Source organism: Nomascus leucogenys, chromosome 12, assembly GCF_006542625.1.
Source record: "Nomascus leucogenys isolate Asia chromosome 12, Asia_NLE_v1, whole genome shotgun sequence".
Classification (NCBI taxonomy): Eukaryota; Metazoa; Chordata; class Mammalia; order Primates; family Hylobatidae; genus Nomascus; species Nomascus leucogenys.
This window is the reverse complement of record NC_044392.1, coordinates 8843175-8855987: the sequence shown is the minus strand read 5'-3', so window position 1 is coordinate 8855987 and position 12813 is coordinate 8843175. Positions and strand designations below refer to the sequence as shown.

Sequence of the window (12813 nt, the reverse complement as noted above, 5' to 3'; positions counted from 1 at the left end):
GCGTTACAATGCACCAACCTCATGGTGGCCTCTGAAGCTGACACAGGCATGACCTAGGACCTCACTATAGGATCCTGTAATAGAATTAAAAGGTCCTCAGATCACAAATGCAAAGGTTAAATGTGTCGCTGTTAACATGAGATAATCTCCATTCCTGTAGCATGTTTCTCTTTCCTTCCTTCTTTTCTTTTCTTTTCTTGTCCCTCCCTTCCTCCCTCCCTCCCTTCCTTCCTTTTTTTTTTTTTTGAGACAGAGTTTCACTCTGTCACTCAGGCTGGAGTGCAGAGGCACGATCTCGGCTCACTGCAACCTCCGCCTTCCGAGTTCAAGCGATTCTCCTGGCTCAGCCTTCCAAGTATCTGGGATTACAGGCGCCACCACCACGCCCAGCTAGTTTTTGCATTTTTAGTAGATACGGGTTTTCACCACGTTGGCCAGGCTGGTTTCGAACTCCTGCCCTCAGGTGATCTGCCCGCCTCAGCCTCCCAAACTGCTGGGATTACAGGCGTTAGCCACTGCACTCAGCCTTTCCTGTAGTATCTTTCTTATGGAAAACTTTTCTCTGCTTTTTAAAATTGTTTCTTTCCGTATTCTATATGCAGTAGGTATTAACAGTCATAAATTTAAGCTTATGGTTTCAGTCATGAAAATTCATGGATTTGCATTTGTGGCTGGTGTGCAAGAGAGCTGGTCACACAGCGAGAAAGTGCGCCTCACTGGCCACTGACTCCTCACTTTAACACAGCTTGGTGCTTCTGTTCTTCATCCCCATGAAATAATGAGCACTTCTTAATGGAAGCACTTCTTAGTGAGTTCATGAAGGTTGCGAGATCCATTCCTTGGAACTGTTGAGAGACTATTGTTTTCAGAGGCCATTTCAGAGAAACAGAGGCTACTCTGTTTCACAGATATTTACTGAAACCCTAAATGCAAGCCTCACACTGGGATCCGAAGGTAAGTTAAGATGATGGTCCCTGCCTGCAGAAGCTCTCAGCCTAGTGCAGGGAACAAACATGTGAATACATGCCCTTCTATTTTGTAAAAGGAGTGGTTGAGAGAGTGAGGAAGGAAGAAATGGCTCTGCTCATGAAGGTGAAGAAGGCATCAGGAAAAGGAGGTGTTGCTTCAACTGCATCTTAAAGGGAGGTAACACCTGACCAGACAGGGAAAGGGGTTTCCCTTCTTGGTACAGGAAATCACATGTTCAGGTGAACAGAAGTGTCAACAGCAGGGCAGGTAGGAGGACCACAAGTATTCCCATGGGACTGCAGCCAAGTATATGGAGTTAGCAGCCAGATAAGACTGTGGAGATTGGCCAGTCGCGGTGGCTCACGCCTGTAATCCCAGCACTTTGGGAGGCCGAGGCGGGTGGATCATGAGGTCAGGAGCTCGAGACCATCCTGGCTAACACAGTGAAACTCCGTCTCTACTAAAAATGCAAAAAAAAAAAAATTAGCCAGGCATGGTGGCGGGCGCCTGTAGTCCCAGCTACTAGGGAGGCTGAGGCAGGAGAATGGTGCGAACCCGGTAGGCGGAGCTTGCAGTGAGCTGAGATCTCGCCACTGCCCTCCAGCCTGGGCAACAGAGTGAAACTCCGTCTCAAAAAAAAAAAAAAAAAAAAAGACTATGGAGATGGGTCAGCAGCAGGGGCCAGGTGATGATGCCAGACCACTGGGTCCTGGGCACTTATCACATTGTGCCTTGCTGGTCCCCAAGATGTGGTCCTCAAAAAACTAAAAAGCTATAGTCACATGCATTTGGAAGAAGCCAAGTTAAGGCTAAACAGGTTTTTATTTATTTATTTATTTAATTTACTTATTTATTTATTTTTACTGCAGGACTTCTAGAGCTTACAAAGTGCTAAGTGCATGAGGGCTCTACCAAGGGGGAAATATATAGTGCAGTGTGTACTGAACCCTTTTTGTAGGAAAGCCCTCACAATCCTCACCTGGGGAAATTCTGCTATAAGCAATTAAAGGCCACAGAAGGATTCAGATTTTCATTTGGAAATATGCATTCTGTGGAATGAGTGAGGGCTGGGTGGGGTGGGTGGTGGGATGAGAAATAAGGAGACCAGTGGGGAGGAGGTGCTGCATGAAACACCTGAGTGCAAGGGGGAGTGCACAGGCTCAGGGATTCAAGAGGCATTTGAAGGTAGAATCAACAGACTGAACTGCCCACGGGAGGGAGGGACATGTCTGCGCCAGGGTTTTGGCTTCTGGCTCTGGTCATGTCTTATCAGTCATTGGATATAGCTTCTGGCATCTAGCAGGAAGGCCTGCCCTGCTAATATATTTGGAGTTGGGTGTGACTGTATGGCGGCACTGAAGCCAGAGTGGATGAGCTCATCACCAGGCCAAATCTAAGGGGAGAATGGGACTGTGGACAGACCCAGCGGACATCCATGTTTTAGAAGTGGGCAGGGAGGAGTGGTCAGCAAGGGAGCAGACTTCCTTGAAGCCAGGGGAGGACAGGGTTTCAAAACAAGGGAGCAGTGTGTAGTAACCCTCCACACGCAAGTTACAACAGCAGAGAAGTTTTCATCTATCGAACCAGCAGAGATTGATTTATTTGTGTATTTAACAGTTATATCTAGTGTTGGTAAGGGTGATAGAAAATAAGCACCCTCATGCTATTGAGGCAACAGATAATACGTATCAAAAACCATAAAAAATGTATATGCTCTTTGATTCAAATATTCCATCTCTACACGCCTATAATCCCAACACTTTGGGAAGCTGGGGTGGATAGATCACCTGAGCCCAGGAGTTCGAGACTAGCCTGTCCAACATGGCAAAACCTGTGTATACTAAAAATACAAAAATTAGCCAAGCATGGTGGCGCACGCCTGTAATCCCAGCTACTCAGGGGGCTGAGGCACAAAGACCGCTTGAACCCGGGAGGCGGAGGCTGCAGTGAGCCAAGATCATACCATTGCACTCCAGCCTGGGTGACAGAGCAAGACTCCGTCTCAAAAAAAAAAAAAAAACAAAAATCCATCTCTAGAAATTCATCCTAAAGAAATCACCATGGATGTGCACAGATTATTCTACGAGATTGTTCATAACAACATTTTATATAATATATAAATATAAATATATTATCCCATAACATAAGCTTGATTAAATAAATTATGATAGCAATATGATGAAAAAATACCACGAAGCCAGTAAAAAAAAGTGTGCAATAATTAATGGCATAGTGAAATATTGCAATATAACGTGAAGCAAATAAAGCAAGTAAGATCCTGTTTTTTGTATTAAAAAATACACATACGTGTAAGAAAAAGAGACATCAAATATTACCAGTAGTTATCTCTGGAAACAGGGATTTGGGTGATTTTAAAATTTGTTGGGGGTAATATTTTTACTTTTCTGTACTGACCTGGTGTAAGTCCCTTAACCGCTGTGTGCCTCACTTTCCTCATTTGTTAAAAGAGGAGGTTCCAATGGTAGGTACCCCCTGACGATGTGCAAGCATCACAGAAATGACACGAGACACACACTCAGAACATGCCTTGCGCGTGGCAAGTGCTGACTGTTACCTGCCATTATTAGGCTCCCCCGCCGGGGTCTCAGGGCCTTGGCACAAACTCTTCCCTCTGCTTGGAGCACTTCCCTCCACTGACCTTTCCTGGCGCTCCAGGTCAACTCCAGGGGCCTTCCCAGTGCAGTCTAGGTGCCTTCCCCTTCTGCAGCGCCTGAACCACGCAGGAATAAGTAAGGCGACAGCGCGCCCAGGGAAGAGCAGAGTGTGCAGAAAGGGGCTGAGTTAGTCGAGGCACTTCCGCGGGGATCCTTCTCCTGCCAGGCCTGCACCGGGGCTGTGGCGACTGAGAAGATGTGCGCACACAGGTAGCTCCCGGGTGCTCCGGAAGGGCCCCAGAGCTCCTGGCCCGGCTAAAGGCAAGAGGCGGGTGCGCGTCTCCCCCGCAAAGCTGGATCAGTACTGGGGGCGCAGGGGGCGCAGGCCGCGCAGCAAGGGCTGGCGAGGGGGCCCCTCCTGGGGCGCTGCCCGGGTGCGCGCGGGAGCCAGGTGGGGGCGCAGGGAGGAGCAGCTGAGCAGGTGCCGGGAAGGAGGCGCCTGCAGCACGCCACGGCGACCCCCGCATGCCACTGCGGGGCGGCCGGGCAGCGCCGGCCGGGGCCGCACCACTAGCGGGACAGGAACGGCGCCGCGGCCCTAGGATCTCTGCGCCGAGGCCCGCGGCGGGAGCCACGACGGCCATGACCACGCTGACGCCCAGGCTGCGAGCCCCTCGCCCGGGCCGCCCGCCCACCCGCCACGCCGAGGTAGCACCTCGGGGTCTTACCACCCGCTCACCGGCCGCAGCCCCGGGCCCCCTCGCGGGCGTGGCCCCCGGGCCCAGGCCCCGCCCCTGCCCCCTCATTGGTCAGTCCCGGGGTGGGGGCGGGCGACGCCGACCGCTGGGCAAGGCAGGGACTCGCGGGAATCGCACCGCGAGGGTGGCTGCAGGAGCTCCCCCATCGCCCCTGCGCTGCTCGGACCGCGGACACAGCCGGACTGGCGGGCACGACGGCGACAGACGGATTGGCCGACAGTCCCAGTCCGCAGAGTAGCCCCGGCCTCGAGGCGGTGGCGTCCGCGTCCTCTCGTCCAGGAGCCAGGACAGGTGCCGCGCGGGAGGCGCTCCAGGGACCGCGCTGAGGCCGCAGTCGCCGCCCGCCCCGCCGAGCCCAGCCTCCTTGCCGTCCGGGCGTCCCCAGGCCCAGGGGCGGCCGCGGAGCCGATGCGCGCCCGCTGAGCGCCCCCGGCCCGCCATGGCCGCGCTCCCGGGCCCGCTCTGGCTCCTGGGCCTGGCGCTGTGCGCGCTGGGCGGGGGCGGCCCCGGCCTGCGACCCCCGCCCGGCTGTCCCCAGCGACGTCTGGGCGCGCGCGAGCGCCGGGACGTGCAGCGCGAGATCCTGGCGGTGCTCGGGCTGCCTGGGCGGCCCCGGCCCCGCGCGCCACCCGCCGCCTCCCGGCTGCCCGCGTCCGCGCCGCTCTTCATGCTGGACCTGTACCACGCCATGGCCGGCGACGACGACGACGAGGACGGCGCGTCCGCGGAGCAGCGCCTGGGCCGCGCCGACCTGGTCATGAGCTTCGTCAACATGGGTGAGTGCGGCCGCCAGCGCGGAGACCCTCGGAGTAAACTGGCTGCAGGGGAGGGGCGCGCCTCCGCGGGCGGTGCCGGGCCCTGGCAGAACGGGAAATCACAGACGGTGGACGCGAACCACAGGGGAGTGGGACCGCCGTGGTTAGGGAAGGTCTAAGGGTCATGGGGCCCCCTGGGCTGCGGGGTGGTCAAGAGCAGGGTGTGGGAGACTGTGGACTCCCAGGCGCTGCCTTCACCCTGCCCCAAACGCACCCAGGAGTAAGAATCAAATGATGTCTTTGCCCACCTGGGCTGCCCGGGGAAGACATCCTGGTCCTGGGGAGACAGGTGAGTAAACAGAGGCCAGGATGCTGTCACTGTGATAAGGGCAGTACTGAGGAGAGGGACAAAGTTCAGCGTAGAAACCTGTGGTCACATCATCAGAGTGACCAGAGCTGAGTCGCGTGCCCTGAGTCCACAGCAGGCTCTTCCCTGTGCGGAGCCTGGGTGGGGTGTGGCTGTCAGGGGAGCGGCTGGGGAAGAAGCAAACTCAGCTCGCTGGGGCAGGGACTGTGGCCTTGTCGCCCTGGGCCCAACACCTGGGATGTGATCTGGTATGGGGTGAGTGTCCGGTCCTGTGGAATGGTCCAGTGGGCAGCTGGACCCACTTTGTTCTCCCGGGCGAAGCCCAGCTTTTCCTGTCTGCAAATGTCTTGTATGAAACCCTGGAGCTATTTATTCCTTAAGATCTCAGAGATTTTTTTTCCAGTACTAAACTCTTTGGCCTATGGTCGTGTAGTTACTGTTGGTCAGGTCCCCCATCTGCTTTGCCTCCTGTCTGTGGCTAGTGACAGGCCAGGGTCTGGGGAACCAAGGACGACAGATCAGCCCAAAGTCAGGGAGCTGTGGGGCTGAGAGGAGGGAGGGGGTCCCTGGCCCCGGCCATCAGCTTCGCTCCACAGACAGCATCATTAATTCGTCATCCTCCCGACAACCCTGATAGCAGCCACGGTCTTCATCCCTATCTCCCAGATGAGGACAGTGAGGCTCAGAGAGGCAGCGCCATGCCTAGGACAGCGCAGCCTCTACGCCGCTGAGCCAGGACAGGCCCAGGAAGCCTGACTGTACATCCAGGGCTCCATGAGATGACATTTCTGTTGTCAGGTCAGGCTTTCAGGGTGCAGAGAGCTTTCTGAGGAGTCTGGGCTGAGGAACACAGGGAACTGAGCCACAGCAGGTTTTGTGGGGCCATCAGCCATTTGCTTTCTACACTAGGGTAGAAGAGGGCATGGCCAAGCCTCTGCCTCCCGAAACCCAGAGCTGGTGGTGGGGGTGAGCAGCAGGAGGCAGCCGTTCACCATCGCTGAACGCCCAGTGTCAGACACAGGACTCTGGCCGGTGGGATCTGGATGCTGCTTTTGTAGTTAGAGGACAGGGTGGGGATGTGGGACAGAGGAGACCATCTGTGAAGCTGGGGCTGGGGCTCTGTCATCAGGACAGGCTGACACTGGGCTCAGGACCAAGAAGAGTTGTCCAAGAATGTCCCCGGGGGAGTCGCCCATCAGAATGAGTCACCACCACCCAGCCCACATCCCACCTCCCCTGGCATCTCCTGGGTCAAGGCATGCACAGCCTGGTAGCGCTGTTGCTGTGAATTGGGCAGGGCCTACCCCTCTGTGTGACCTTAGGGAAGTTCCTCACCCTCTCAGCCTTGGTTGCTCCTTGTAAAATGAGGTGCCTGGTGATCTGTCCTCAGGGTTGTTGTGTGATTGGTAGAGGGGCAGGAGTAGAAAGTCTGTGCTGCTCCCCTCAGAGGGTGAACCTGGACCTGGGCACTGTTGGCCTCCCAGCTGTGGCCCAGCCTTAGTGTGGAGGTGACAGGAACATCTCCACATGTCTTGTACACATGTAAAACCTAGAAATGGATTATAAAAGCCAACCAAAAAGTGTTTGTACCTGTTTTTAGAATGAAAAGTAGCATGTGAACTTTCACAGCCTTACAATTCCTCAATTAATTCATGTGAGACTGTTTTGCCAGCCCTGTTTCATGGGCTCAGAGAGGTTAAATAGCCAGCCCAGGGCCACACAGCACATCCAAGGTGGCATCCACGGCTGTGGATTCCAAATCCCAGCTTCTTCCCGCACCAGCTCTGAGCACTTCATGAAGACTCGGGGCGTCCAGCGCTGTGGGATTAACAAGCAGATCGTTGTTAGTGGAAGCCCAGGCTGCGGGTGGGCGCAGCCAGCTGTCAGAAAGGCCTTCTTTATTCTGCTGTGCTAACTGCACTAGTAGAACTCTCTCAGAGTAGCTTTAACTGGTAATTACTGAGGCTGGGTGGGGCGGCGGGGGGGCATGGATTAGACACATACCAGGATGCTCTGCATGTTTGGAGGCCCCTGGAGGTTGGTGGCCCTTCTCCTGCCTCAGCCTCCCTAGTAGCTGAGATTATAGGCATGCAGGCAGAGGCCACCAAGGGATCTAATAGCAGGGTCGCTGTGGTGTCACCGCCCACACCCAGGCTCCCACACCTGCTCCCGCCAGCTCCACCTCTCCTATCAGCTTCATCTGACTCCTGAAAAGCCAGGCCTGGTGCCCCTAGGGCCCAACTCTTGATGGCAGCCTGTGGGACCCAGGGGGCGGGGCTGTCACAGGCCTCCCACCATGGCTCAGGCCTCTGTGCAGAGCAGGTGCTTTAGGAAGCCAAGCCTGTGTCGTGATGTTCAGAGCCTGCACTGGGAGGCCAGGGCTGGGGTCAGAGCCGGGGCCCTGCCTGGCCTGTCATCCATATCAGCCTGTAGACCTGGGCTCTCTTGGGCAGGACAGTGATGGAGCGGCTGGATTCTGTCCCTGGTCTCTCTGTGCTCAGGGAGGGGAGAGCCCTGAGCTGGGAGGCAGGACCCAGGTTCTTGTGCTGCCTGGGCCCACCATTAACTCCTGCATGTCCTGAGCCACGGCCCTTCCCTTCCCTAGACCTCTGCTTTCTCGTCCATTCTACGGTGATGGCATCAGAAAAGCAAGGTGCCTCCCAGCCCTGACCCTGTGGCTCTGTGGCAGAGGCGCCTTCCCACAACACCGCCATGCCTTGGCCCCAGTGCCTCAGGCCGGCCCGGCCCCTCCTGAGGGAGGAAGGATGGCAGGAAGGACCACCTCTGCACACTCCTTCTGAATCCTTCTCCACCCACGTCAGCAGAGAGGCAGGTGCCCATGTTCCAGATTGAGAAACTGAGGCATAAGCAGGACTAGCAGGCAGAAGTCCAGCCAGGATCAGAATGCAGGCAGCTTCGTTTTTGTCCTGATCCCTTCCTGAACCAGACAGATTTGCTCATGTGGTCTCCAGTGGCCATGGACAGGGGTGTTGATGAACAGAGCCCTCTGGATTTGGGAGAAGCAGGACTGAGTGGGAATTCAGGACCTGGCCCTGGTCCTGCTCTGCCCTTGCCAGCCATGTGACCTGGAAGGGTGGCACCATCTCCATGGGCCCCAGGGCCACTTCCTTTGGTTCTTTACTAGGGACCTCTTTCATTTTCTCATTCATTCATTCAACAAATAGTTATGAAGCACCTACCACGGACCAGGCACAGTTCTAGTCGCTGGGGATATAACAATGAGAAAAGTAAAGTCCCTGCCCTCAGGGAGATGACTTTCTAGTGCGAGAGACACATAATACATACATGAGCCCTAAAGGTAATTGTCGGGTGTGCTAGACAGCAACGCCCCATCTGGAAACAGGAGGGGCTGAACAATGGCAGGACAGACAGGGCTAGATTGGGGGTTTCTGACCTGAGACCCACACACACGGAATTTGCATCCTGACACTGACACCTGATCTCAGTGTGATCTGGGCTTTCCAGTCACCCTCCCCAAGCCTCAGTTTCCTCCTCTGTAAAATGGAGATACTCATCTTATGGGGCTGTTGCGGGCTTGTATGAGATGATACCCAGCGATGCCCACGTGCCTAGAACCTCTTCCTTCATTGGTATCTCACAATTGCCATCACATCTGTGTTTGAAAGAGAGGAGAGAGAGGCTCAGAGCAGGTAGGTGGTTTTCCTAAGGCCACACAGCAGGTTATCTCCCTGCCTCCACATCCTCTGCTCTTCTCCAAAATAGCAGCTGTCTCTCCACGCAGCCCAGGGCCTGGCCCACCGTTAAATGCAGTGTGTGCTGCTGAAGTGGACGTGTTGAATGGGAACGTGTGATGTAAACTGAGACTACTGCTTAAAAAATATGTTTTTATTTTCAGAGACAGGGTCTTGCTCTTTCACCCAGGCTGGAATGCAGCGGCATGATCATAGCTTACTGCAGCTGCAAACTCACATGATCATAGCTTACTGCAGCTGCAAACTCACATGATCATAGCTTCCTGCAGCTGCAAACTCCTGGCCTCAAGCAATGTTCTCACCTCGGCCTCCTGAATGGCTAGAACTACAGGTGGGCACCACCATGTCCAAGTAATTGCTTTAAATCTTTTGTAGAGGCGGGATCTCATTATATTGCCCAGGCTGGTCTCAAACTCCTGGCCTCAACTGATCCTCCTGCCTCAGCCTCCCAAAGTGCTGGGATTACAGGCATGAACCACTGTGCCCAGCGTTTTCTTTTCTTTCTTTTTTTTAACTGCATGCATTAATGCTCACTGTTTTGCAACTTTGTTGTTTTTCATTTAACAATAAATCTTTTATCCATCTTAAAAGTCAACTATTAGGGTGACTGTATGCCCAAAGGTATTTGTCCTTGCAATAATTGAAGGTGGATCCCTTTTCCCCAAAGTTCTGTCTGGCCACCAGAATGGTGCACCCTTTCGATCCCTAGTGACTGGTCCTACCCATTTCTGCAGTGTTTTCTCACCCCTGGAGTAAATGATTATGACTGCCCTCATTCACAGAGGAGGAAGCTGAGTCTCAAAGAGTGTAAGTGACTGGCCCCGGGTCCTGGATGCACAGACCCACAGGAGCAGATATGAAAGGTAGATCACAGCTGTAGGAGGGTAGGCCCTGGAAGTGGGGCAGCAGAGTGGTGGTTAGTGACCCTAGAGTGGGGCTCACTGGCTTTCAATTCTGGGTCTACTGCATAAGAGCTATGAGCTGTTGAACAGGTCATTTAAAGTCTCGGCATCTCAGTTTCCTCATCTTTAAAACTGGGATAATAATGCCTGTATCCGGCCAGGTGTGGTGGTGTGTGCCTGTAATCCCAGCACTTTGGGAGGCTGTGGCGGGTGGATCACTTGAGGTCAGGAGTTCAAGACCAGCCTGGCCAACATGGTGAAACCTTGTCTCTACTAAAAATACAAAAAAAATTAGCCGGGCATGGTGGCGCAGGCCTGTAGTCCCAACTACTCGGGCGGCTGAGGCAAGAGAATTGCTGGAACCCGGGAGATGGAGGTTGCCTGGGAGACAGAGCGAGACTCTGTCTAAATAATAATAATGATGCCTGTATCATAATACAATGATTAAATAGGTTAAGGCACGTAAAAACTTAGCAAGTGTCTGGCCAGGCACGGTGGCTCATGCCGATTCCAGCACTTTGGGAGGCCAAGCGGGGGTGGATCACCTGAGGTCAGGAGTTAAAGACCAGCCTGGACAACATGGTGAAACCCCGTCTCTACTAAAAATACAAAAATTAGCTGGGTGTGGTGGCGGGCGCTTGTAATCCCAGCTACTTGGGAGGCTGAGGCAGGAGAATCGCTTGAATCCAAGAGGTGGACTTTGCAGTGAGCCGAGATCGCGCCGTTGCACTCCAGCCTGAGCAACGGGAGCGAAACTCCGTCTCAAAAAAAACAAAAACAAAAACGAAACTTAGCAAGTGTCTGGCACTGCTGAATAAGTGGCTGTGGGTATTATGAGGGAAGGGCCTGTGGGATTATGCCCTACCCCCCAGTCATTTACTTAGGGACCTAGAGCAGAGCAGTAAAAAGCATAGCTCCAGGATCTGACCAGGCTGCCTGGGTGAGATCCTCATTCCACCTAGGCCTCCTTGTACTGGATGCTGTGGGGGGCTTCCCAGAGCTTCTCTTCAGCATTGAGTCCCTCATGACCCAGCTGCCTGGAGTGCTGGCTGTTGACAGCTCACAGGGGAGTCCTTCTCTAGGTTTTTTTTTTTTTTTGAGATGGAGTTTCGCTCTTGTCACCCATGCTGGAGTGCAATGGCGCGATCTTGGCTCACTGCAACCTCCTTGGGTTCAAGCAATTCTCCTGCCTCACCCTCCCAAGTAGCTGGGATTATAGGCACCCACCACCACAAACGGCTAATTTTGTATTTTTAGTAGAGATGGGGTTTCATCATGTTAGTCAGGCTGGTCTCGAACTCCTGACCTCAGGTGATCCACCCGCCTCGGCCTCCCAAAGTGCTGGGATTACAGGCGATAGCCACCGTGCCCTACCCTTCTGTAGGTATTGCTTGACTGGGCCCAAAGAACTGCCCAAGGTTAGGCACCATCCCTGGGGACACCCAACACCCAACAGCTGGTCTATGGCAGTACCAGTGCCCAGCCCCCTTGCCTTAAGGAGAGACAACTCTAAAGGGCCACCAGCCCCAGAGCTCCCCGTGCAGTCTCAGTTATCTGAGGCCTTTGTTGTGGTTGCATCCAAAACTTGCTCCCTTCATTCACTACAAAAAGCAGTAAACTTTCCAGTTTCCGCAGTAAACTTTCTGACCCAGTGTCTGTTGCCCAGAGAGCCTAACCTAAGATACAGTTTATACGATTATAGTCTAATTTATTTAATGCTCTGAGCCTCAGTTTCCTCATCTGTAAAATGGGAGAGCTACTTCATCAGATGATTAGGAGTATTAAATGAGTTAATCTGTGTAAAATTATGAACAGAGTGGCTGGTCAGTGCTCATTAAATGTCAGCTTTATTTGTTTTTAGCCCAAGGCCAGCTGGTTAGTGGCAAGACCAGAAGCAAAAGTTGGTGATTTCCTTTAACTGATGGCTCTATCTTGAGTAGCAGCAGTTCCTTCTGAATAGTCCTGGACCCTGCACACATCAGGGTTCTGGGGAAGTTGATGGCTGCAAGACCTGGGTATGGAGAAAGTTGACTCGTTCAGGGCTTTAAGAGCAGTCTATGAACACTCCTTAGCAAGCACTGCTGCAAACCTACTGTGTGCTGTTCCTTTTCCTGTTTATCTTGGGGGCTAATAAAAGCATAGCCCCAGCCCAACCCAAAGTCTGCTCATTTACTGAGAAAGAGAAGCCCAAAGACAACTCAATGTAAATGATCCCCAAATGGGAGAAATGTCCATTCACCCGCTTGGCAAACATGGGTGTGAGGGTTCAACATCGCAGAAGACCGACAAGATCCTTCTCGCGTTTTCTGGGAGACAAACAAGGCCGAAGGAGAGGAGGCATGGCTCCCGGCTGGAGATGGGGTCTCGCCGTGTCACCCAGGCTGGAGTGCAGTGGTGCGATCACAGCTTGCTGCAGCCTCAACCTCCCAGGCTCAAGTGATCCTCCCACCTCAGCCTCCCAAGTAGCTGGGGAGTGCAGGTGCCCACCACCATGCCCAGCTAATTTTTAAACATTTTTTTATAGAGACGAGGTCTCATGATGTTGCCCAGGCTGGTCTTCAGCTCCTGGGCTCAAGCCATCCACCCACATCAGCCTCCCAAAGTGCTGAGATGACAGGCATGAGCCACTGCGCCTGGCCTCTTTCATGTTCCTGAAATGCCAGTTCCTGAAGTGAGAATCCCATCACGGCTTTTCCTGCTCAGGAGCTTCTGT

The 12813-nt window shown here is 53.8% G+C and overlaps 2 protein-coding genes across 3 annotated transcripts in view; one reads left to right on the top strand and one right to left on the bottom strand.

Moving 5' to 3' along the window:
- Window positions 1-3386: 3386 nt before the first annotated feature.
- On the bottom strand, window positions 3387-4327 carry LOC105740595 (skin secretory protein xP2). Its single transcript, XM_012511126.2, has one exon. The coding sequence runs from the start codon at window positions 4226-4228 to the stop codon at window positions 3647-3649; it is 582 nt and encodes a 193-aa protein (XP_012366580.1). The 5' UTR covers window positions 4229-4327; the 3' UTR covers window positions 3387-3646.
- A 111-nt stretch (window positions 4328-4438) lies between these two features.
- The window catches only part of BMP8B (bone morphogenetic protein 8b), a 31757-nt gene continuing 23382 nt past the window's right edge, over window positions 4439-12813 (top strand). Inside the window, exon 1 of one of the 2 annotated variants that reach the window (XM_003273313.2) lies at window positions 4439-5118. In XM_003273313.2, the coding sequence (XP_003273361.2) occupies window positions 4782-5118 (337 nt within the window). In that variant the 5' untranslated portion in view covers window positions 4439-4781. The remainder of the gene's footprint in view (window positions 5119-12813) is intronic. The other variant, XM_030823532.1, reaches the window with a different exon arrangement.